This window comes from Loxodonta africana, chromosome 1 (genome assembly GCF_030014295.1).
Source record: "Loxodonta africana isolate mLoxAfr1 chromosome 1, mLoxAfr1.hap2, whole genome shotgun sequence".
NCBI classification, from domain to species: Eukaryota; Metazoa; Chordata; class Mammalia; order Proboscidea; family Elephantidae; genus Loxodonta; species Loxodonta africana.
In genome coordinates, this window is record NC_087342.1 from 116,823,039 (window position 1) to 116,849,006 (window position 25,968).

A 25,968-nucleotide genomic window follows, 5' to 3' on the forward strand; every position below is an offset into this window, starting at 1 on the left:
TACCTTCTACCTTTGTTTGCCAACCACGCCCCCCCCCCAGAGAAGTATTTTTTTAAGCGCCGCTGTGCCAATTTTTTTTTACACATTGCTGTAAAAATATTAGCATAGCATGCTTACAGAAATACCTTGTGGGGAGAGGATGCAGTCGGCAAACAAGCATAGAAGGTGTGTGTTATTTGCGTAAAAATACAGTAAATATATAGATATAAAGATACATATATAGAGAGAGATTGCTTTACTTCAAGGAATTGACTCACGCAGTTGTGAGGGGCTACCGAGGTCAGACAACAGTCTGGAGACTACTGCAGGCTTACATCCTGAGCTCTGTAGGTCAGGTGACAGGAAAAGTGAGGTGAGAGTGCTGCCAAAATATACTTTATACTCTAGAGGCAGAACACATCCCAGGGAAACTCTTTTTGCTCTTAAAGGCCTTCAACTAATTGACCATATTACTTGTGATTACACTAGATTAGATATAAAGTTACTACATTACAGTGTTGAAGGTGATCTGCTTTACTTAAGGTGAACTGATTTAATCACATGTAACTTAACTCAGCAATAGCAACTAGACTAGTGTTTGGCCAAACAACTGGAAGCGTGCTCTTGGAATCAACACCTGTGGAAGGAAGGAAAGGAAGCAGGAGTGGGCAGAGGGAGAGGTTAAGTTGGGATGCAGTCTAAATGGAATGCTTTAGCCGATGGCTGTGGGGAGTTCAAAGATGGAATAACATTTCAGAGTTGGCCTGACTTACAGCAAGGAGGCAACAGCCAAAGGGGGTGACCACTGAGGGCTGTTATTCATTAGTACTCCCAGCAGTTGGGGTGATAAGTTCTTATTCCTGAAGGGAGACGTGGGCAGCACATCAGAGTTTACCACACAGTTTTTCTGTGTTTTAATATTTTTAAATGATATGTCCTAGAAAAATACTCTTTTTTTAGTAAAAGAATGTTTGTTAAAAGACTTCAGACAGAGAATCTCTGATGGAGCAGGAGAACAGTAGGATGCAGATCTCAAAATTCTGATAAAAAGACCAGACTTAATGGTCTGACTGATACTAGAGGGACCCCGGAGGTCATGGTCCCTGGACCCTTTGTTAACCCAAGACTGGAGCCACTCCCGAAGCCAACTTTTCAGACAGGGATTGGACTGGACTATAAGACAGAAAATGATACTGGTGAGGAGTGAGCTTCTTGGCTCAAGTAGACACAGGAGACTATGTAGGCAGCTCCTGTCTGGATGGGAGATGAGAAGGCAAAGGGGGTCAGAAGCTGGCTGAATGGACAGAGGGAATACAGGGTGGAGAGGAGGAGTGTGCTGTCTCATTAGGGGGAGAGCAGCTAGGAGTACATAGCAAGGTGTGTGTAAGTTTTGATATGAAAGACTGACTTGATTTGTAAACTTTGACTTAAGGCACAATAAAAAAAAAAAACTTCAGGCACACCTACAGAATTTTTAGCAACACTGGTAGTGTTTACTAGATGATTCATTCCAAGTAAATATTTAAAAGCTGGTAAGTTCATCCCTAAATGATAGCTTATATTTTAATTGTAATTAAAATTTGATGCACCAATACCATTAGCCCTTTGAGGTATGTTGTTGTCGTGTGTTGTCAAGTCGATTCTGACTCATAGTGACCCCACTGACAGAGTAGTGCTGCCCCATAGGATTTCCAAGGCTGTAATCTTTACGGGAGCAGATTGCTAGGTCTTTTGTTCCACTGAGCTGCTGGTGGGTTCAAACTCCCAACCTTTTGGTTAGCAGCCAAGCACTTAACCATTGCACCACCAGGGCTCCTTTTTTGAAGTATAGACAAACTTACTTTAGGCTTTGGCTTTTAGGCAAATTTTTATTATTTCTTTAAAGTTTTAAGCAAAAAATTATTTTGAAAGGTAATAGGTGTTTAAAGAGTTTTGATTTAGTGATTTAAAAATAGTGTTTTTTGATCTTAGAATTTCTAATAAGTATATAAATGGAAATAGATGTCAGACATATTGATAAATTGCTCCAGAGTCGAGCTACCCCTCAATGAGCCCTAAAATACTTTTCTCCCCTTAGGCACAACTCCAGATGTTCCGAGCTCAGTGGATGTTTGAGCTTGCCCCCGGCGTAGGCTCTAGCAGTTTAGAAACTCGACCTTGCAGAGGCTCAGCAAGAGGCTCTGTACTGAAAGCAGATACCAAAGGAAAGCAAGAACTGGCTAAAGAGGAAAAGTTAAGTATGATGGACGTTGCTTCCTCCAAAGTACATCTACTGAAAGGGACAGCTGATGACAGCTCATGCTGCCTCGGCAGCTTCAGAATTATCAGGGAGTCTGTATAACCATAGCCTCCCTTGTAATCAATTTTATCCCCCACATAAAAATTTTAATTGCCGTAAATAAGGAACCGTTATTTGGTTGTTGTTCTCTGGTAATATGAGTATGTAACTTGTAAAATAAATCTTTTTCTCATGTGGAAGAATTTTAACAAGTATGTCAGTTTGTACACCTCTCCCTCATTCCAGCTACTTCAGACGCTACCGCTCCTCTGCATGGCTTCTTCCCTGGGGGTGCGCTATTTTCCAGCTCTTCGTCACACTGTCTTCTGTTAATTTATAGACCCTTGAGATTCACCTGGTCTCTAAAAGATGGATGCCACTGCATTTATTAACCGAAGCCCAAAAGGTGGGAGGGAAAAAGTTCAGATGTTAGTACCTTTTCCAGAAGTTTTAACTTAACGTGATATATTGTTGTATTTTGAGTCAAACACATCTATAATGATTCATTAATGTGTTACATTTCCTAATTTTGGAAAATTTTGAAAGTTCTGACAGTGAAAAAATTTTGAATGCTGTCTTCCTCATCACCTCTTTCCTAGTACTTCTTCACGTGAAATAGGCACAAGACATTTTCGCTTTTTATTGTTCTATTCCTTAGAGACTGTCATCCTCATATCATCAGATCTCGGTTTTTGTTTACGAATAATTTGCCATTAAATAAGTGGCATTACTGTGATGACTAGAAACTTCTACAGTTTTAACTTTTTCTTTTGAAATAATCACAGATTCACAGGTACAGAGAAGTCCCCTATACCCTTTACCCAGCCTTTCCCCACAGTAATATCTTGCATAACTGTAGTATAATATCAAAACCAGGAAATAGAGATTTTTACAATCCATGGAGCTTATTCAGATTTCCCCAGTCTTACAAGTACTCATTTTTGTGTATGTGTGTATATAGTTCTATGCAGTTTTATCGCACATGCAACTTTGTGTAACCACAGCCACAATCAAGATACAAAACTGTTGCATTGCCACAAAGCTCCCTCATGCTACTGTACCTTTAGACTTAGACTCAGCCCTCTCCCCCTCCTAGTTCCTGATCGTGGCAACCATGAATCTGTTCTCCATCTCTGTAATTTTGATATTCCAAGACTATTGTATAAATGAAATCATATATAACCTTTTGAGGTTGACTTTTTTCACTCAGCATAATTTGAGGTCTGTCCCAGGTGTGTATATCGATAGTTTGTTCCTTTTTATTGGCCGAATAGTTTCCCATGATATGAATGTACCCCAGTTTGTTTATCCATTAACTTGTTGAAGGACATTTGGGTTGTTCCAGTTTTTGGCTATTACAAAAAGAGCTGCTATGAACATCAATGTATAGGTTTTTGCGTGAACGTAAGTTCACGTTTCTCTGGGATAAATGCCCAAGAGCGCGATTGCTGGGTTGTATCGTAAAAGTGCATGTTTGGTTTTAAAAGGAGCTGCCAAACTGTCTTCTAAAGTGGCCATACCATTTCACATTCCCACCAGCAATGTATGAGTGACCTGCACCTGGTTTTATCATTACTTCTTAATTTTAGCCATTCTGGTAGGTGTGTGATGATATCTCATTGTAGTTTTAATTTGCATTTCCCTAATGGCTGATGATGTTAATCATGTGCTTATTTACCATTTATATGGTGTTTTGGGGTATTTCTTCTTTGTAATATATCAGTTTATGTCTTTTCTAATTGAATTGCTTGTTTTTTACTGTTGAGAGTTCTTAATATATTTAGATAAAATATTTTGAATATATGATATTTTAGATATCTGGTTTGCAGGTATTTTCTCCCAGTGTGTAGCTTGTCTTTTACTTCTCTTAACCAGGTCTTTTGCAAAGCAAGTTTTTAATCTTCATGAGGTCCAATTTATCAGTTTTCCTTTTATAGATCATCCTTTTGTTGTCAAGTATAAGAACACTGCCTAGTCCTAGTTCCCAAAGGTTTTCTTCTGTTTTTTCTAAAAGCTTTATAGGTTTTACATTTAAGTCCTGATTCATTTTGAGTTGATTTTTGTGTAAGATGAGATGCTTAAGTCAAGGCTCGTGTTTTTGCCTGTGAATGCCTGATCATTCCAGCACCATTTGTTGGAAAGTGTATCCTTTCGCCATCCGTAACCGTTTTTAATACAGATCTCCAGATTATTTTTCATGGTTTATTTTTGTAGGCCCGAGAACTCTTCCTAAAAGCAGTAGAAGAGGAACAAAATGGAGCTCTCTATGAAGGTAAAAACTCAGGGCCCAGGATCATAGTATATTTCTGAATAACAGCTCTTTGTTGCTGAATTTTTTTTTTTTTTTAACCACAACATATTTGGTATGTTCAGTCTCCCTATTTTTGAAAAAAAAAAATTTTTTTTAATAAAAACTAAAAATTATATTTCTGTATAACCTGTCTCTTTCCAAAAAAATATGCTTGGAAAACATCATCATCTTGGTAGGATGAATAAAAAAACTTTTCTCTCAGTTTTAGTATTTAGTAATTCTTCATTAATAAAGCTTTAAAAATGTTGTTACTCATTGTAAAATAGGATATGACCCTTTTATAGGCGAAAATTACTTGAGAGGAAAGGAATATAAAGGAAAGGTTGAGGAACACATAGTTTTTTTTTTTTTTTAAGTTCTAATTTAGTTTCTACTAAAAGGAATACCCTATAGCTTTATCTCTTTTATTGACCCGGTAGAAACAGATGGCAGAGCCATGGGACCGTTGACTGTATTAGGTTTGTAATTATGCTTTCATTATGTGACAGTACAGTTAATAATTAGGGCGTGAGAAAATGCTTGTACTTGAAAATGCCCCCCAGGCTAACATTATTCAGAATTATTTATTTATAAGTGTCTCATAGGAATATTTTTACTCTCAGATTTTAAAAGTGCCCAACTGGTCAAGTCCCTTTGCAATCTTTATTAATTTTTGAGATTCCCATCTCCATTTAGTGTACAGTGAGTTACCCTGAGTAGTAGAACATGGCAGAATGTATTGAATAGACATCATCCAAGGGAAAAAGAACTAGTCGGCTTTTATAGCCCAAGTTCCACTGGTGTATCTCTGTAGGGGAGATTATTAAATATTATTGCTCTGAACCACCTGGCCAGGAGATTGATTTAAAAAAAAAAAAAGTTTTAAACGGGAGGTAAATAAGAGGTAGATGGGCTAAAGGGAGTTGAATTTGAACCATAAATTCAAGAAAAAAAAACCTCTTTATTCCACCCAGTAGGAAGCATTTGATTTTCCTCAAGTCTCCATCCTAAAAAGAAAAGTTTACTTAGAAGTGTTTTTGTTGGGGCTGCAGCAGCTGCATTTTCAGAGTCCGAAAAAGGACAACCACATAATTTCACTTCCGAAAATACATAAGCGGGTGAGGAAAAACACAGGGAGGGCTAAAAGAGTGAAAATACAACATCTTAAGTTTCTATACATTAGCTTTAGAAAAAAGAAAATTCTGAGCAATAAGGTTTAGAAATAAGTTTGTTTACTGAACTGTTGTTGCACGTAAAAAAGGGCATTTGGCTGTTTGTAAAGAAAGTTACCAAATTAACCACAGTTAAAGGTAATCAAAGGAAATGACAAAAACATGGGTCACAGACTTGCTGGCCTGACAGAGACTGGAGAAACCCTCAGAGGATGGCCCCCAGACACCCTTTCAGCTCCATAATGAAGTCACTCCTGAGGTTCACCCTTCAGCCAGAGATTGCACAGGCCCATAAAACAAAACGAGACTAAAGGGGCATACCAGCCCAGGGGCAAGGACTAGAAGGCAGGAGGGAACAGGAAAGCTGGTAACAGGGAACCCAAGGTTGAGAAGGGAGAGTGTTGACAGGTTATAGTGTTGTTAACCAACATCATAAAGCAATATGTGTACTAACTGTTTAATGAGAAACTAGTTTTTTCTGTAAACCTTCACATCAAGTACAAATTAAAAAAATGTGGGTCACAGCTAATTTAGCTTTATTTCTTCTTTTAGCCATCAAGTTTTATCGTAGGGCTATGCAACTTGTACCTGATATAGAGTTCAAGATTACTTACACCCGGTCTCCAGAAGGTGATGGCATTGGAAACAGGTAGTGATATATTATTTGATAGACATTAATGCATGTTGTTGTTGTTGTTGTTGTTGTTAGATGCCGTCGAGTCAGTTCCGACTCATAGCGACCCCTGTGCACAACAGAACAAAACACTGCCCAGTCCTGCACCATCGTTACAGTCATTGTTATACTTGAGCTCATTGTTGCAGCCACTGTGTTAATCCACCTCATTGAGGGTCTTCCTCTTTTCCACTGACCCTGTACTTCGCCAAGCATGATGTCCTTCTCCAGGGACTGATCCCTTCTGACAACATGTCCAAAGTATGTAAGATACAGTCTCGCCATCCTTGCTTCCAAGGAGCATCCTGGCTGTACTTCTTCCAAAACAGATCTGTTCGTTCTTTTAATCCATCGAGTGTGTTAAAGTTAAGCATCTTTTCCCTGTTGACTCTTAACAGGATAGTTCAAAGATGGTGCTAGTTCTGTTAAGTTTTTCAGTGTTTAGTAACTCCTTGTGTATAAAGTTGTAGAAATTTTTTAATTAGGGACATTTTAAGATTAAAAGGTAGGAATACAAGTTTTAAGCCGACACAACAAAAAATAAGGTGATGAAGGGGTTTGTAATAAAAGCAATGATGATTAGAAAGAAATAAAGGACCCATCTCAACTTTCTGAAACCTTTTTGAAATAGAAAGTATTAAAATGTAATTAAGCCAAAGTTAATAAAAGTTGAAATTGGGTAATGGGTACATGGGGTTTCATTACACTAGTGTCTATTCAAGTATGTTTGAGATTTTACATATAGAAGGAGCTGTTAATTTTTTTTTAGGGAAATGTTCAACTATAACAGGACTTTGTTGATTAAGGTACGTAGGCAACGGTTTACGGGAGGTAGGATGGTATTAAAACTATAGCACTTGATTAAAAGCACAGATGCAGGATATAAATATTACTAAGAGAAATCACTGGTTTCATCATATAGATGCCACTTGCATCAAAGTCATAAATAACATTGATGATTCTCTGTGTATAAAGATTAAAAGAACATATTTTTAAGCCAATCCTTTTGAAGCTATTTGCAGGACAATTATAAAATTGTTTTGGCTTTATCTCTATATCCCCAAAAGCCTGATTTGCTGATATTAGAAAGGAAGGGAGTCTATACCCATGAGAGAATGCCAGGTTTGAAATGCGCAATACATAGGAAAATAGTTTCGGTAATGAAACACTAGCTGTTATATATTACTATATTGCCTTAAGGGGCCCTGGTGGCACAGTGGCTAAGCACTTGGCTGTTAACCAAGAGGTCACCACTGGGAACCCTCTAGCCACTGCACGGGAGAAATATGTGGCAGTCTGCTTCAGTGAAGATTACAGCCTTGGAAACCCTATGGGGCAGTTTTACTCTGTCCTGTAGGGTTGCTGTGACTCAGAATCGACTCTTTGGCAATGGGTAATACTACCTTAGTCATGAAGTAATTAAGAAGTTACCTTTACTGATAATTTATGCTTGTTGCTGATATTTTCTAACTGCGTATAGTATTAACACTTAAGTTTTAGATAAGCCATATTAAAAAACATCCCAACAAAGTCAGTTTTAATTGCCTGTTTGAACTTCTCAGATAATTATATTGTTCACCAAATTAGATTTAACACTGTGAGGTAGGTCATACTCAAATCATTTGGGCTTTTGCTAAACCTTGTTTAATTTTGGGTAGTCATGTAGAGCTACCTCTTAGCCAGTTTCGTAAATAGATGCCAGGTGCTGTTAAGATTGGTTGTAGCAAAACATTAAAGAAGCTTTTTTTTTTTTTTTTCTCTACTATCCCTTTATAGAAACCCAAATGCTATAAAAATTCTTGGAAGATACAATGATTTTTTTCTTACTAAAAATTGCCCTTTGTTGTATCATAAAAAGTTCTTCCTGGTTTTCTAGCTATTATTCTCATCCAAACTTAAATCTGATCGTCTTTAAAGTTAATTCCAGCAAAAATAGAATGTGAGAACATTTCCTAGGACTTACACTTTTGTTTATATTGGTAGATGATTTGTGGACCCTGTTAAGATTTTCTAAATTATGTACTTTTCTCTCTGAAGATAATGAGCTAAGGGACATCTATTAGAAAATCTCTGGTATATAAATACTTCAGATGACACATACATCTTTGCTGCGTATCCAACTAGAATGAATTAAGTTCACTTAAAAAGATTTATCTACATACAGTTATCCACATTTGAAATTACCTTTTCCACTAACTTATGAAATTTCTACTTTACAATAAAACTAAGTCTCAACACCTAATTCTTTCTAGGAAACCCTGGTGAATTTAAGAGCTACGGCTGCTAACCAAAAGGTCAGCAGTTCAAATCCACCAGACACTCCTTGGAAACCCTGTGGCGCAGTTCTACTCTGTCCTAAATTTCTGAAGCTTTTTTCTTTAAAAAACCTGGCATCACACTTTCTTGCAAGGCAGAATAAACTTACCACTTCAAATAATAATAGTAAAGTTGTAAGAAAGTTTGCTTTTAGATCACTTTTTTCCCAAAGCACTTGGAAGTTTCTAAGCTGTGTATTTGTAGACTGAGGCACTTAATTTACTCACCTTCCATCTTTTTTCAGCATTGAAGATAATGATGATAGCAAGATGGCAGATCTCTTGTCCTACTTCCAGCAGCAGCTCACATTTCAGGAGTCTGTGCTCAAACTGTGTCAGCCTGAACTTGAGAGCAGTCAGACTCACATATCAGGTTTGAATTCTTGGTTATTATAACTCAGTGAGACGTATTTTAACCTTAGATTTAAAATTTTCAGTTATCAGGTCAGATTATGTGCTAGATAATTTCTGCTGTACTTCAAAATGTGGTGGGAGGGGTAGTTATATTTACAGATTGTATAAATGAATAAGCTTTTTAAAATCTGAAGGAGAGCAGAGTTTGTAGTGCAGTTCTTCAAGGATGCCGTACTTTTTCAGTGAAGATCTAAGATGGCAAGTCCGAGTTGCTAAGGCAGACCTAAGAAATTTGGAGAAATACTGATATCAACCGGTGTTTCAGGCACATTGGACAGTAAGTCCTGAAATGGCTGAATGTTTAAAAAAAGTGAATGTATTTTCTTTTCGTATGTTAAATATTATTTAATTAGCTATCGGATTTTTAAGAACTGGAGGACAATTGACAATTTTCAAGGAGATGAAAAGTTTTTAGTGTTAATAAATGCAATATGGATCACACAAATATATAGTAGGTTATTCTCTAAATTTTATTTTAATATATCTTGATAGTAAAATGATCTTCAGAGTATAAAGAGTTCTTTATAAAAATAGCTTCAGAGCTGTTCTGTACTTAAAAAAAAGCTGTTTATGTCTTCGTGTTAGGAACCATTAATACTACTGGGTAGTTAAATACATTCATGCTGTAGCTCAGGGCAGTGCTGAGGATGTGATTTATAAATTTCTAGAAAAGCATAAAGACATCTTCACTGGAGAATGTGGCTGTTAAACGGTATAGTACCTTATAGGAGGGAGAGTTATTGGAAGGATGGTTTTCTTTTGCAGTACTGCCGATGGAGGTCCTGATGTACATCTTCCGATGGGTGGTATCTAGTGACTTAGACCTCAGATCGTTAGAGCAGCTGTCACTGGTGTGCAGAGGATTCTATATCTGTGCCAGGTACTTAACTTTTTTTAAACAACCCAGACAGTGGTGAAAAAAACGATTCCGGTCTTTTGCCATCAGTTCATTTTGATAAAAGAACTTGATTGATGTTCTGGATAAAAGCTTAGAACGAACAAGTTTTGCTAAGTTGTACTTAATGTCATTTTCTTGAACAGCTTAGCATTTAAAGGCTAGAATGCACTAGATTTACAGGATAATAGAATAAAAGGAACTTAAATTATTTTTATCTAGAACTGATTTAGCCATCTATTCTACTTCCATAGGGTAGTTTGCATGCTGGCATCTCTGATTTGGGAAATTAGCTTAGAAAAATGTGTATTCAAGTCATTTTTATAGTAACTGTAAATCCATTAAGTGGTAATGATTTAAATTTAGATTGGATCCTGGAACACCCTTCTAACTCAGACCTGAAGCCATTCCCGAAGTTCCCCTTTCAGCCAAAGATTAGACAGGCCAGTAAAACAACCAATAACATGTGAGGAATGTGCTTCTTAGATCAGTCAAGTATACAAGACAAAATGGGCAACACCTGCCCAAAAGTAAAAATGAGAAGGCAGTAAGGGTCAGGAAAACTGGACGAATGGAAATGGGGAACTGGGGATGGTTAAAAAGCTACAGCTGCTAACCAAAAGGTCGGCAGTTCAAATCCACCAGGCACTCCTTGGAAACCCTATGGGTCAGTTCTACACTGTCCTTTAGGGTTGCTATGGGTGGGAATCAACTTGACGGCAATGGAGTTTTTTTGGGACCTGAGAATAATCATAGCTTGGCATAAAATCATTGGAGGCTAGCAATCTTTCGTGGGTATCTTATATAAAATATATAGTCTTTAGTATCTGAAATTTTTTTATAGCTATAATTTTAAAAATTCAGATGCATTATTTTAGATAATTACAGGGTTGCTATGAGTCGGAATTGACGGCAGTGGGTTTTTTTGGTTTAATTTTATTTGGAGTCTTATATTTGGGGTAACATTTGAATTGCTGGAGGTTGAACCCTTTGTTTTTGGTGATTCTGTGTATTATTTTATTTAACAAATGCCTATTAGGCCCTGAGTGGATGGCCACCAACCTATTGAAATAACGGTTTCTAGCGCTGTTAATCCTTTAACTTCTTAAATTATACATGAGAAACATTATAAGGACAGAATTAAGAAAGCAAATTTTCAGTGATAAAACTTCTTATCATAAAATCAGTTATTAAAAAAATTTACTCATTCCATATAAATTTGGGGTGGAGTTACGTTTTTTTGCAGCCTAGCATTCATGTAAGTAGTTTTCACTTCTGTAAAACTGACTGTTTTAAGTTGTAGATGGAGTTAAAAAAATTTTTTTAGCTATACCAGAATCAGGAGCCCTGGTGATGCAGTGGTTAAGAGCTTGTCTGCTAACCAAAAGGTCAGCAGTTCGAATCCACCAGCTGCTCCTTGGAAACCCAGCGAGGCAGTTCCACCCTGTTCTATAGGGTTGCTGTGAGTCGGAATCGACTCGATGACAATGGGTTTGTGTCAGAATCATGTCAATTTTCAGTACATTTTTTACTTAGATTTTTGCACTAATCTCATAACAAAGTCTTGCCAGTGCTTCCTTTAAAAGACATCTCCAGTCTGAACATTTCACCACTTCTGCTACTACCATCCTGGTCCAGCCACCCTTATGTCTGACCTGGATTACTACAGTGCTGTCTTACATGGTCTCTTGCTTCCACTCTTAATACCCCTAGAACATATTCTCTGTAAACCACTAGGGTGGTCTTTTCAAAAGGTAAATCAGATTATATCACTCTGTCTTAGTTATCTAGTACTGCTGTAACAGAAATACCATAAATGGATGGCTTTGACAAACAAATTATTTTCTCACAGTTTAGGCGGCTGGAAGTACAAATTCAGAGCACTAGCTTTAAGGGAAGGCATTCTCTCTCTGTTGGCACTGGAGGAAGGTCCTTGCCTCTTCAGCTTCTTCTGGTTCCTTGGAGATCTCCATGTGTCTTGGCATCTATCTTACCCCATCTCTCCTCTGTTCTCTTGTTTAATCTCTTTTATATCTGAAGAGAGTTTGACTTAAGACACACCCTAAACTGATTCTGTCTCATTAACCTAACAAAGACAACCCATTCCCAAATGGAATTGTAACCACAGGCACAGAGATTAGTATTTACAACACATACTTTGGGAGGACACAATTCAATCCGTAACACACTCTCATGCTCAAAACCCTCCAACAGCATCCATCCCCTCAAAGTAATAGCCACTCCTACCAGTGGCCCACAAGATGCTACCTCTTCTGTTCTTACTGTCTCTCAGATCCCATTGTCTACACGTCATCTTTCTCACTTTGCTGCATCCTGTGATCCTTCTTGCTCTTTGTCGTGCACACTAGACACACTTCTGCCTAAGGGCCTTGGACTGCTGTGGCTTCTGCCCATCACCATGGTTACTTTCCCAAAGAGCCTTTTTCTGGCCACCCTATCTGAAATAGCCTATTTACCCATCACCATCATCACTGTCCCCTTACCCTACTTTGTGTGTCTGTGTGTTTATTTTTGCACTGAACACACCACCCAAAACTTCTGTCTCTTTGTTGTCTTGTTTCTGTTTGCTTTCTGTTTAGTAACAGCCGGGCCTTTGCCTTATTCATCAGTGTGTTTCCCCAGTGCCCTAAACAGTGACTGGCAAGTGCTCAACAAATATGTGCTGAATAAAAGATGACGGATAGCAAAAATATTTCTTATGTATGCATATAAGAACTTAGCCTCTTGTGTACATATTGATGTACTTTTATTACCTAGAGACCCTGAAATATGGCGTTTGGCCTGCTTGAAAGTTTGGGGCAGAAGCTGTATTAAACTTATTCCATATACATCGTGGAGAGAGATGTTTTTAGAAAGGCCTCGTGTTCGATTTGATGGTAAGTTGAGAAATATGATTTATAATGCTGATTTTGATAAATACACAGTTTTAATTTTTTTCATGGACTTAAGTAATAACACATTTAAGGGAAACCACAATAAAAGTAAAGTTGGAAACGTGTGATCGCCATTTTAAAATTTATTTTTTATGATTTTACTTAAAATCATTCCTTTTTTACAGGGGTGTATATCAGCAAAACGACATACATTCGCCAAGGAGAACAGTCTCTTGATGGTTTTTATAGAGCCTGGCACCAAGTGGAATATTACAGGTACAACTGTAGTAAACTGAGTGAGTGAAAAATTCTCTCTCTCCAAGTATTAGTTAACATTTGTTCTTTGTTCTTTTGCATTTATGTATAAAATGGCCCTTAGTATTTTTATTATAGGAACTGTACTCAGAGAACTAACAGGTTAATGTAAATTATTTTATTCCTCCTAACCTCTAAATTAAAAAAAAAAAATTTCCATTTTAAAGTTCTCCTTTAGTGTACTCATTTACCTTTTCCAATAACCTCTAAGCTTTTCTTCAGCTTTATTCATTAGATATTATTGTCATTGAGAAACAAGCAGACCTTTTTTTTTAACCACTGTGTTATTATTAGAGCTCACTTTTGTTTGACATTAATTAGTGCTTTAGGGAAAACACCCAGAGCTTTAATAGAGCAATATTTAATCTAATTTATTTTTATTCAGTGAATGAAACTAAAAGTTCAATGGTTCCCTCTAAGGAAGACAATGAAATGTCCTTATTGCCAACCTCACAGCCTGTCAGCCACATTTACAGTTACATGCCGCTCAATGACCACAATACATTCTATGAAATAGGACGTTCTGTGATTTAGACATTGTGCAGACACCATATTATATACAGGCAGTCTCCAGGTTACAAACATCCAACTTTTTGTTGGATACCATAGTTGAGAACTAACCCCCGTAAAGCCTATCATATTAAAAATTCAAAATACATACAATGATTTGTAATAACAAACGGGCACCTGGCAGCACAATCGCTTTGTATACAGGAGATGTGAGATACACATGTTGCTTGTGGGAGGCTGTTGCGTTCACTAAGTCTGGTTACACTCGCTGCATTCCTGTTCTCCAAACAGGATTTCTGAATTTGTGGGACCGCGGATGTGTATGTGGTTGGACACTGCCTCAGTAGATGTTATGTTGCACATGACTATATTTTAATGATGTTTCGCTAGTTTTTAGATCCATGGTATTTCCATTTCGATTTCATAGCTATGAATAGGTTTAGGGATTGATAAATGAGGACATGTTTTATACTTTATGTGTGTGTGGTGTCTTTTGGTGTTGTCTTTCTTTTTACACAGGTATATAAGATTCTTTTCTGATGGCCATGTGATGATGTTAACAACCCCTGAGGAGCCCCAGTCCATTGTTCCTCGTTTAAGAACTAGGAATACCAGGTATTATTCTTCCGTACCTTCCTATTCTACCCATATTTTAGATGGTTAGCTCGACACTCCCCTGGTTTAATACTGAATGACTGCGAGAGCAATTGGGGGCACTAGTTAAAAATAAAGATTCATGGGCTTCTGCATAGAGAGTCTACTTTGGTAGGTCTTTGCAGCCTTGGAATCTGTGTGTTGTTTACTTACATCCTAGCTAATTATTTTTTAGGAGAGTCGAGTAACACTCTTATAGCCCATTACTTCCTGGGTTACTTAAATCCATATCATAACTGGTCAATAGATTTAAAGTGTATTTTTTCTTTTTTAGAACTGATGCAATTCTGCTGGGCCATTATCGCTTGTCACAAGATACAGACAATCAGACCAAAGTATTTGCTGTGATAACTAAGAAAAAAGAAGAAGTGAGTATGCCATTCCCTTGTTAGTTTAAGACAATTCATTTAAGCATTCTTGATTAGAAGAGTTAAAAAAATACTGCTTCATTGTTTATACTATTACGAAAAATGTATGTTGACTTATCTGTGAAGAGAGCTCTGGGAGATTTTCTAAACTGTGGTTATTTTTATTGCATTAGTTTGTTTATTTTTCTCTAAATCATTTTCTTTACTGTTTGTTTTTTTATCCATGAAAATATAAGACCAAAATTTCCTCTAAATAACCAGTAAAATTATACCTGATTTTTTTTTTCTCCTTTTGTTTTGAATCATAGAGGGTTTCCCTCCTAAATTAGCTCATGTAAATAATTCTTCCACAAGTATATTCTTATAGAGAACTTCAGTTTCTCCAGGAAATAAGCTAAAGTAAGATTTTTTTTTTCCTTCCTGGTCTTGCCAGGAAGAAAATACAATTACTGGTATTATTACATTCTAGAGTGCATTAAATCCTCTTAACAGATTGAGAGCTGTATTTTTTTCCACAACCTTTCACCACGTGTATTTTTTCAGTCCTGGTTAAAAGCTATCATATATATACCCAATAAGTCAGTTGTGAGGGAGGTGACATAAATACTTGCCTGTTGCTTTTAAAATTACCTTTATAGCAGAGTTTTTAAAAAGATATTCCCCTTGTATTAAACCCCCCTCTCTTCCCTAACATCATGTGTATTGAGATAGTTAGGGCAGGGTTCCATCTATGAGTGGCATCATCCTGAGACATCTGTTGCTGGCTTCCTGGGCTCTCTGGCAGGTTCTTGGAACCTGGGCTGCAATCTCATTTGGCAGAGATAGTCACTATGAGTGTGACCTTGGCCCTGCATTTCCTGAGATCACAGTTGGGTAAATTGTGAGGCCCTAGCTGTGTAGGTTTTATCTTATAAAGCAGAGTTTAGGAACTCCCGTGTAGGCTACCAGTTTCCTCTTCTGAATAAGATACAATGAAACCAGTGATAGTATTTACATTTTTCTATTTTCAGTAGTAGTACTTGCAGAAGTGTGACACTGATGACCTTTTCACATCTTGTTCTGCCTGTTGCCTGTTTTATTGTTATTGCAAAAGATAAATTAGACTCTGCTTTTTCTGCAGCCTCTGCCAGTTTATCACTTTTACTCTTTAAAAAAAAAAAAGACTGTTTTCTAATAAAAAGAAAGTACTAGGCTTAGAGATAGGAGACAGAAGTTTTAGTTCCCATCTCTGATACCAACTGCTGTGTAACTTTGGTTAACTCATTTGACCTCCTTGGGTCTTAAATGGGAAAGACTGTGATCATAGTTAACACATGAGTGGTTGTGATGATTAATTGAGATGATAATGATGGGGGAAAGCCTGACATTTGTATAGTATTTAACATTTTTCGAGGCACTATCGTGTGCCTTCTCATGTGATATCCAAAGCACTTGACTGTGTAAATATGTTACTGTTAGTGTCACTCTTATGTTAGTGAGGGTTCATGATAGCTTATGAACCTTTTCTTTCACAGAAACCACTTGACTACAAATACAGGTACTTTCGTCGTGTCCCTGTACAAGAAGCGGATCAGAGTTTTCATGTGGGGCTACAGCTGTGTTCTAGTGGCCACCAGAGGTTCAACAAACTCATCTGGATACATCATTCTTGTCACATTACCTACAAGTAGGTGAATAGGCTAAAAATACCAAGGTTACAGAATAAATGTATGTACTTCATTCATTTCAGGCTTAGGAAAATCTCAAGTATGATTTGAATTCCTTGGTCAACATTACATTACAGAGCAAAGCCACAGTGTAATGCTACTACAAACCAAGAAAATGGCCAAAGTGAAAAAGACTAAGCATGGGTTAGGAAGTGAAACAGCTGGAGCTCACACAGCTCCAAAGGGAATGTGAATTGGTGTAACCACTTTGGAAATGAAAATAGCATTCCATGAGTAGAATGGTACTCAGTCAACTTAAGCTGTCTGTGCATTACTTACTCAAGGCAGTTTTAAAATACCAGCTCATTTTTCCTCTCTAATGTTTCAGTCTTATCATTTTGCGCTTTACTTCCACTTGGTATAGCCTCAGGGATTGCATACTGATTTTAATAAATTTGTAGTTGGGAAAGTGAGTATGGTAAAAATGTAATCTCATTTATTCCAAAACCAAATATATTAGATAAAAAAAAAAATTAGATAGCTCCTTTTTAAAACTCTTTGGCCTCATAGATATCCCATAGATAGGATTTAGCTGCATGAAATAATTAATTAATAATGAATGAACTGAGCAATGTGTGTGAGAAAGGAGCAGTACAGAAATAAGTAACATAAAAAATGAACTTAGGAAGTGAAATATCAGTTAGCGTGGATATTGCAGTTAGCTGTTCTAACTAATAGGTTTGAAAGAATATTGGTGTTTGACTTTGAGCTCTTTGTTCCAGTTGAACCAAGAATTTTGAGAGACAGGTTTTGAGGTCTGCTTCCATTAAACTACTTTACAACCTTGAACACATTGTTGACAACTTTCTTGGTCACATTTCTACCTTTTTAAAGAAAGAAACCAAACTCAGAAGTAGAACAAAGCAAACAGATAATACCTATAGTTCACACGTAACCCATTAGAAAAGCATCACGTTCTAGGAGGAAAAAAGGTCATTATGGCAGGCGTCGTTTGTAGCTGCTGGTGATTGCATTGACTTCTGGTGATACTCATAAAGTCATATGAATTTTCTGCATTTGTTTATTTCTCATTATTTGGGGAAAAGATTAAATAAAGGCTTTTTTTTTTTGATAGTATAATTTGTCACCTTCTCCACTGCTTATAATAATGCTATTGATCATGAGATTATGAAATTATTAAACTCTATTCTAGGAATAGAATAAGCTCTGTTGGTGCAGTGGTTAAGGTCGGCTGCTAACTGAAAGGTTGGCAGTTTGAACCCACCAGCCTCTCCATGGGAGAAAGATGTGGCAGTCTGCTTCTGTAAACATTACAGCCTTGGAAACTCTATGGGGGAGTTCTACTCTGTCCAGTTCTATTCTAACCTATAGGGTCACTAAGAGTTGAAATTGACTTCAAAAGCAGTGGGGTTTTTATAACATAGGAGTATAATTGGTATAGTTTTTCTGAAACACATTTCGACAAGGGTCTTAAAACTATAAATTTTTACTTAGAAATTCTACTTTTAGGGATCTGTTTGGAAGGCATAATAAAAACAATCACAGCATTATTTTTAATTGCTAAGTATTAGAAGCAACCTAAATCTCCAAAAAGGGGGGAATAATTAAGTAGATTTTGGTACAAGCAGACAGTGATATATTTTTCTTCATGTCTGAAGAGGATTTAATGATGTGGGGAAATGCATATGCTATAATGAGAAATGAAAAAAGCGGGGTTACTGATAGAGTATGATCTCAGTAGTAAAGTTGGATAAGAAGAGATTGAGGTGTTTGGAAAGAACAGTAAAAGAAGGTGCTTCATATGGCTATATGGTGATGGAATTACGAATGACTTCTCTTTCTAAGGAGTTCCTGGGTGACACAGACAGTTAAGTGCTTGGCTGCTAACCGAAAGGTTGGAGGCTCGAGTCCACCCAAATGTACCTTGTAAGAAAGCCCTGGCAACATACTTCTGGAAAATTAGCTATTAAAAACCCTATGGAGCACAGTTCTGTTCTGACACAAATAGGGCCACCATGAATTGGAATAGAGTCAATGACATCTGGTTTGGTTTTCTTGTTTGTTTATATCTTTATAAATTTTCTAAATTTTACATATTTTTTTTTTTACAAACATGCCTGTATTATTTAGGATTTACTAAGATTAGTTAAAAATAAAAAAGACTGAAGCATAAAAAACATGCCCCCCAAAAGAAGCAATGCAGGGACTTTCAGTGAGTAGAAATTTCCATGTAGTTAGTACTTCTGTTTTGTTTCAGATCAACTGGTGAGACTGCAGTCACTGCTTTTGAGATTGACAAGATGTACACACCCTTGTTCTTCGCCAGAGTGAGGAGCTACACTGCCTTCTCAGAAAGGCCTCTGTAGGGCTTCACTTCCAGTCCTCTGTTACTGTTGCATGAATAAAAGCATATAGAGCAAAAAGCGCCTAAGTTATAAACGTACAGCTATATGTATATATATGGAATTGGAGCTTATTTTAAATTGTTGAGGTTCTTTTAAGAAAAGTATAAATTGATTATTTTTTTTATTTAAAGGGATAGTTCATTCTTGGGGTGTTTTGTTTTAAAATTAAGGTTATAAGTTAAGTACATTTTTGTTGGGAAAATCTTAATATGAGGTGTAAATCATGTCCTTTTTCAAGCAGATTTCCATCAAGTAAGTCTTCTTCTACCTGATCACCCTCATATTTAACACATCAGGGAAGGGCTCCACTGGATAGACCATTATCTCACGCATGACACTGCACTCAAGGCTCAAAATGTGAAAACCTGTTCTGCATTTGTTTGAAACTGTTTGACCAATAAAGATCATAAATAAATGTTTTCTTTCAAGAAAATATATTTGGGTAGCCTTTTAAAAATGTCAGAATAGTTCAAAGATAACCAGCCTAGAGTAGCCAGTAAAGGTTTAATAATCATTGTGTCATTTCATCGTTGGTCCTCGTGTGCAGCCACACACTATAGATACCTACACTCCAGCTGCATCTAGGCATCTTGCAAAGTGTGTGGCATTAAGTGGGAAAGAGTCAATCACTGAGGACTGGAACTCTACAGCAAGATCAACCAACTGAATAGGTCATCTGTGTTAATAAAAGAAGAACAGAGGATGGTGTAAACCATGGCCCAGCTCTCATTCCGGGATGAAAGCTGGGAGAGAGAGAACCAGTCACCTGGTAAACTGCATCCTAACCTTTTCTCTTAAAGGAGCTCCATCCCCGTTAGTAACAATATGATTATGCAGTATTTAATTTCAAAGCTTGTGTCTGGCAAACCTCTACCAAATTCAGGTTTATGTTTGGTGATTCAAATAACAGCAGGACGGGGCAGTGTTTTGTTCTGTTGTACACAGGGTCTCAGTGAGTCAGAAACAACTCAGTGGCACCTGTCTTAGTTATCTAGTGCTGCTATAACAAATACCCCAAGTGGATGACTTTAACAAAGAGAAATTTATTTCCTCACAGTGAAGTAGGCTAAAAGTCCAAATTCAGGGCATCAGCTCCAGGGGAAGCCTTTCTCTCTCTTGTTGGCTCTGGAGGAAGCCTTGTCCTCAATCTTCCCCTGGTTGAGGAGCTTCTCAGGCGCAGGGACCCCAGGTCCAAAAGGCATCTGCTCCTGGTGCTGCTTTCTTAGTGGTATGAGGTCCCTCTGTCTCTGCTCATTTCTCTCTTTTATATCTCAAGAGATTGCCTCAAGATACAATGCAATCTTGTAGATTGAGTCCTGCCTCACTAACACAACTGCTGCCCATCCTCTCTCATTAACATCATAGAGGCAGGATTTACAACATGCAGGAAAATAACACAATACTGGGAATCATGGCCCAGCCAAATTGATACATTTTGGGGGGGATGTAATTCAATCCATGACAGCACCTGACAACAACAAATACAGCCAGAGTCAAGTACTCATGTACTTTGAGAAATCAACATCTGCAGCTGCTGTTGCTTTCAAGTTCGAATTGACATTAAAAGACTGTAAGTTCCCACAACTCACTATGGGATTAAAAAAGCCAAATCCATTGCCATCAAGTTGATTCTAACTCATGATACGGGATAAGCTTTTTAAAAAGCAAATACCTGTGACTCTGTTAAAGATGAAACCCACACATCCAGTGCTTGTTCACAAAGAAGAGTTTTAACTTACGTTGGCATTTTGCAGCAAACTGAGAAATGACGATGTGTTTCTCAAATTGGAAAAAAAGGAGAAAGAAGCAACATACTTAAAATAAGGCAGCTCTTTGTGGCATGACTTTATTATTTGTGAAACACAAATTAATAAAACATCTGGTTAGAATGTGGAAACCCTGATGGTGTAGTGGTTAAGAGCTACTGCTGCTAACCAAAAGGCTGGTAGTTCAAATCCACCAGGTGCTCCTTGGAAACCTTATGGGGCGGTTCTACTCAGCTATAGGGTCACCATGAGTTAGAATTAACTCAATAGCAATGGCTTTGGTTTTGGGGGGTTTTGGTTAGAACATAAATATAGCTAGAAAGGTATATGCCTAAAGAAAGTAGAATTTGAGGATTCTCTTTTGTCTTGCCACTCATCCCTAAAGTAGGTGATTTTGTTACAGGCAGCCAGGAGATACCAAGTTCAAATTTACAGGCTCCTTTGGGACCACCGAAGCAACTTTCACTTAAGTTTATCCTGGACCTAGAAATAATAAATTTTCCCAGATTATATTTTCTGTATGTTTTAAAACACTTTTTTTTAATACAAAAGCAATATACATTTATTATAAGAGAATTAGAATATACAGAGAAACAAAAATGATAAAAGTAATCCTAATACCCAGGGATAACTATCCAGAAGTTTTTTGCTGTGCAACATTTTCCCCATAATGTTCTCTGTAAACCCTGCCACAAAAACTTTCTAACTTCAGAAATGTCCCTCACTTCTATTTGGACATGACAGATACCAACACTATTGATAGCTGACAGGGTGGTATCTAGGGTAACGGTTAAACAAAAAAATTTCCACCTCTCCTTGGAATATATCCTAGAGAAATAAGAGCCTTTACACGAACAGATATATGCACACCCATGTTTATTGCAACTGTCTACAATAGCAAAAACATGGAAGCAACCAAGGTGCCCATCAATGGATGAATGGATAAATAAATTATGGTATATTCACACAATGGAATACTACGCATCGATAAAGAACAGTGAGGAATCTGTGAAACATTTCATAACATGGAGGAACCTGGAAGGCATTATGCTGAGTGAAATTAGTCAGAGGCAAAAGGACAAATATTGTATAAGACCGCTATTATAAGAACTTGAGAATTAGTTTAAACTGAGAAGAAAACATTCTTTTGTGGTTACGAGAAGGGGGAGGGATGGAGAATGGGAGAGGGGTATTCACTAATTAGATAGTAGATAAGAACTACTTTAGGTGAAGGGAAAGACAGCACACAACACAGGGGAGGTCAGCACAATTGGACTAAACCAAAAGCAAAGAAGTTTCCTGAATAAACTGCTTTGAAGGCCAGTGTAGCAGGGGCAAGGGTCTGGGGACCATGGTTTCAGGGCACATCTAAGTCAAATGGCATAATAAAATCTATTAAGAAAACATTCTGCATCCCACTTTGAAGAGTGGTGTCTGGGGTCTTAAGCGCTAGCAAGCAGCCAGCCATCTAAGATGCATCAATTGGTCTCAATCCACCTGGATCAAAGGAGAATGAAGAACACCAAGGACACAAGGCAATTACGAGCCCAAGAGACAGGGCCACATGAACCAGTGATTACATCATCCTGAGACCAGAAGAATTAGATGGTGCCTGGCTACAACCGATGACTGCCCTGACAGGGAACACAACAGAGAACCCCTGAGGGACCAGGAGAGCAGTGGGATGCAGACCCCAAATTCTCATAAGATCAGACTTAATGGTCTGACTGAGACTAAAAGGACCCTGGTGGTCATGGCCCCCAGACCTTCTGTTGGCCCAGGACAGAAACCATTCCCGAAGCCATCTCTTCAGACATGGATTGGACTGGACAATGGGTTGGAGAGGGATGGTGGTGAGGAGTGAACTTCCTGGATCAGGTGGACACTTGAGACTATGTCAGCAACTCCTGCCTGGAGGGGAGATGAGAGGGTGGAGGGTGTTAGAAGCTGGTGAAATAGACACGAAAAGAGAGAGTGAAGGGGGAGAGTAATTGGGAGTGTGTAGCAAGGTGCATATAGGTTTTTTGTGAGAGACTGACTTGATTTGTAAACTTTCACTTAAAGCACAATAAAAATTATTAAAAAAAAAAAAATTTCCAGAAATTGCATTTCATATCCTGCTTGAACTGCCTGTGACCAAAACGTTCTCACAGTCAATCTGGCATAAGCACCAACACATGAAATCACCACCTTAGCCTTTATCAGGCGATCCCCAAAAGGTTAGCATATTGTATGTAAAACCTCAATAAACTGTTAACACTAAAATAATAATTTATGTGTTAAATGCAGGGCAAAAGGCTTTGTTGATAGGGATTATTTCGTTTAATGCTCACAATATATAGATATTATTGTCCTCATTTTATAAATAAGACAATTGAGGTAAGAGAGGTAAAATAAACGCCCACAGTCACTCTGGTTAGTGGTAAAGCAAGGCTGACTTCAAAACCCTCCCTCATAGCCAGAGGTAGGAATGAAGGCCAGTTATAAAGGACTTCATATCAAAACTCCAATACAATTGCTGTGACAGGGATCACAGTAGAGGGTCCCTGGGGCAGATCAGGAGAAAAGTGTAGAACACAATTCAAATTCACAAAAAAAAAAAAAAAGACCAGACTTTCTGGTCTGACAGTGACTGAAGGAATTCCAGAGACCATGGCCACTGGACACCCTTCTAACTCAGAACTGAAGCCTCTCCCGAAGTCCACCTTTCAGCCAAAGATTAGACCAAAAACAAACAAAAAAAAAACCCATTGCTGTCAAGTAAATTCCAACTAATAGCGACAGAAAGAATATCACCCGTGAGTAATGCACTCCTTGTAAAAAATGATCTATATGAGACCAAAAGGTCAAAAACTAAAGATGAGAAAGTAAGGGGAGAGAAACTAGATTACTGGAAATAGTACAACTAGAATAGAATGAATGAGAATGATAACACATTGTGGAAAATATAACAAATATCACTGAATAATTTGTGTAGAAATTGTTCAATGGCAACCTGATTTGCTGCATAAACTTTCACCTTCAGCACAATAAGATGTTATTAAAAAGAAAAACTCAAGTATATTATTTTACAGAAATAGAAAAACCAATTCTCAACTTTATATGGAATGGTAAGAGGCCTCAAAGCAGTGTTGAAAGAGAAGAACAAAGTAGGAGGACTTACATTTCCTGATTTTAAAACATGTTATACAGCTGCAGCAGCCAAAACAGCCTGGTACTGGTATAATAATAGACACATAGACCGATGGAATTGTCTGATACAGTGCCAGAAGACGAGCCCTTCAGGTTGAAAGTCACTCAAAATACGACGGGAAAAGCTACCTCCTCAAAGTAGAGCCGACCTTAATGATGTGAATGGAGTCAACCTTCTTTTGCTGATGTGGCACAACTCAAAATGAGAAGAAACAACTGCAAACATCCATTAATAATTGGAACATGGAATATGCAGAGAAAAAATCTAGGAAAATTGTCAAAAATGAAGCGGAATGCATAAAGATCTATATCCTAGGCATTAGAGAGCTGAAATGGACTGGTATTGGCCACTTTGAATCAGACAATCATAGTCTGCTATGCCGAGAATGACAACTTGAAGAGGAATGGCATTGCATTCATTGTCTAAAAGAACACTTCAAGATCTATCCTGAAGTACAATGCTGTCAGTGATAGGATAATATCCGTACGCCTTACAAGGAAGACCAGTTCATATGACTATTATTCAAATTTATGCACCAACGACTAAGGCCAAAGATGAAGCAATTGAAGATTTTTACCAACTTCTGCAGTATGAAATTGATCAAACATGCAATCAAGATGCATTCATAATTATCAGTGATTGGAATTCGAAAGTAGGAAACAAAGAAGGATCTATAGTTGAAAAATATGGCCTTGGTGATAGAAATGAAGCCGGAGATCACATGATAGAATTTTGCAAGACCAAGGACTTACTCATTACAAATACCTTTCTCAACAACATAAACGGCAACTATACACATGGACCTCACTGGATGGAACACACAGGAATCAAATCAACTACATCTGTGGAAAGAGATGATGGAGAAGCTCAATATCATCAGCCAGAGAAAGGCCAAGGGCTGACTACAGAACAGGCCGTCAATTGCTCATATGCAAGTTCAAGTTGAAGCTGAAGAAAATTAAAACAAGTCGTTGAGAGCCCAAGTACAACCTTGAGTATATCCCAGCTAAATTTAGAGACTATCTCAAGAACAGATTTGACAGATTGCACACTAATGACTGAAGACCAGATGAGTTGTGGGATGACATCATCCATGAAGAAAGCAAAGGGTCATTAAAAAGACAGTAAAAAAAAGAAAAGACCAAAATGGATGTCAGAAGAGACTGAAACTTGCTTTTGAACATAGAGCAGCTAAAGTGAATGGAAGAAATGATGAAGTAAAAGAGCTGAAGAGAAAATTTCCAAGGGCAACTTGAGAAGATAAAGTATTATAATGAAATGTGCAAAGACCTGGAGATAGAAAACCAAAAGGGAAGAACAGGCTCAGCATTTCTCAACCTGAAAGAACTGAAGAATAAATTCAAGCTTCAAGTTGCAACGTTGAAGGATTCTATGGGCAAAATACTGAACACGCAAGAAGCATCAAAAGAAGATGGAAGGATGAAAAAAACCAAAGACACAAGGAAAATATTAGTCCAAAGGACAAATGGACCATAAATTACAGCTTCTACCAGCCTGAGCCCAGAAGAATTAGATGGTGCCCAGCTACCACCACCCACCGCTCTCACAGGGATCACAATTGAGGGTCCTGGGACAGAACAGGAGAAAAATGCAGAACAAAATTCAAATTCACAAAAAGAGACCAGATTTACTGGTGTGACAGATTAAGGGAACCCCCAAGACTATGGCCACCAGACACCCTGCTAACTCAGAACAGAAGCCATCCCAAGTTCACCTTTCAGCCAAAGATCAGATGGACCAATAAAACAAACAATAACACACATGAGGAACATGCTTCTCAGTTCAATCAAGTATATGAAACCAAATGGGCAATACCGGACTCAAAGCAAAGATGACCATGCAGGAAGGGACAGAAAAACTGGGCAAATGGACGTGAGGAACCCAGGGTGGAAAGGGAAAGGGGGAGAGTGCTGACACATTGTGAGGATTGCAACTGATGTCACAAAACATTTTGTGTATAAATTTTTGAATGAAATACTAATTTGCACTGTAAACTTTCACCTAAAACACAATAAAATTTTTAAAAGACGAAGAGTTTTTTTTTTTACAGAATTCATGCAACTTTCTAGTGGGTTGAAATTAATTTTACTTGGTCTGCATATTTCTCAAAAAGAAAGTCCAATGATTTGCCATTTTATGAAACAAAGCTGTTTGTATTT

The 25,968-nt window shown here is 37.6% G+C and overlaps 1 protein-coding gene across 1 annotated transcript in view; it reads left to right on the forward strand.

Annotated features, from left to right (window-relative positions):
* Positions 1 to 19,244, forward strand: part of FBXO9 (F-box protein 9) — a 28,759-nt gene extending 9,515 nt beyond the window's left edge. Inside the window, 11 exon segments of the mRNA XM_064287414.1 lie at positions 2,057 to 2,210; positions 4,470 to 4,529; positions 6,272 to 6,368; positions 8,953 to 9,080; positions 9,887 to 10,001; positions 12,795 to 12,913; positions 13,096 to 13,186; positions 14,255 to 14,350; positions 14,664 to 14,757; positions 16,272 to 16,423; positions 18,682 to 19,244. Of these exon segments, the coding sequence (XP_064143484.1) occupies positions 2,057 to 2,210; positions 4,470 to 4,529; positions 6,272 to 6,368; positions 8,953 to 9,080; positions 9,887 to 10,001; positions 12,795 to 12,913; positions 13,096 to 13,186; positions 14,255 to 14,350; positions 14,664 to 14,757; positions 16,272 to 16,423; positions 18,682 to 18,790 (1,215 nt within the window). The 3' untranslated portion in view covers positions 18,791 to 19,244.
* The last annotated feature ends 6,724 nt before the right edge of the window (positions 19,245 to 25,968 follow it).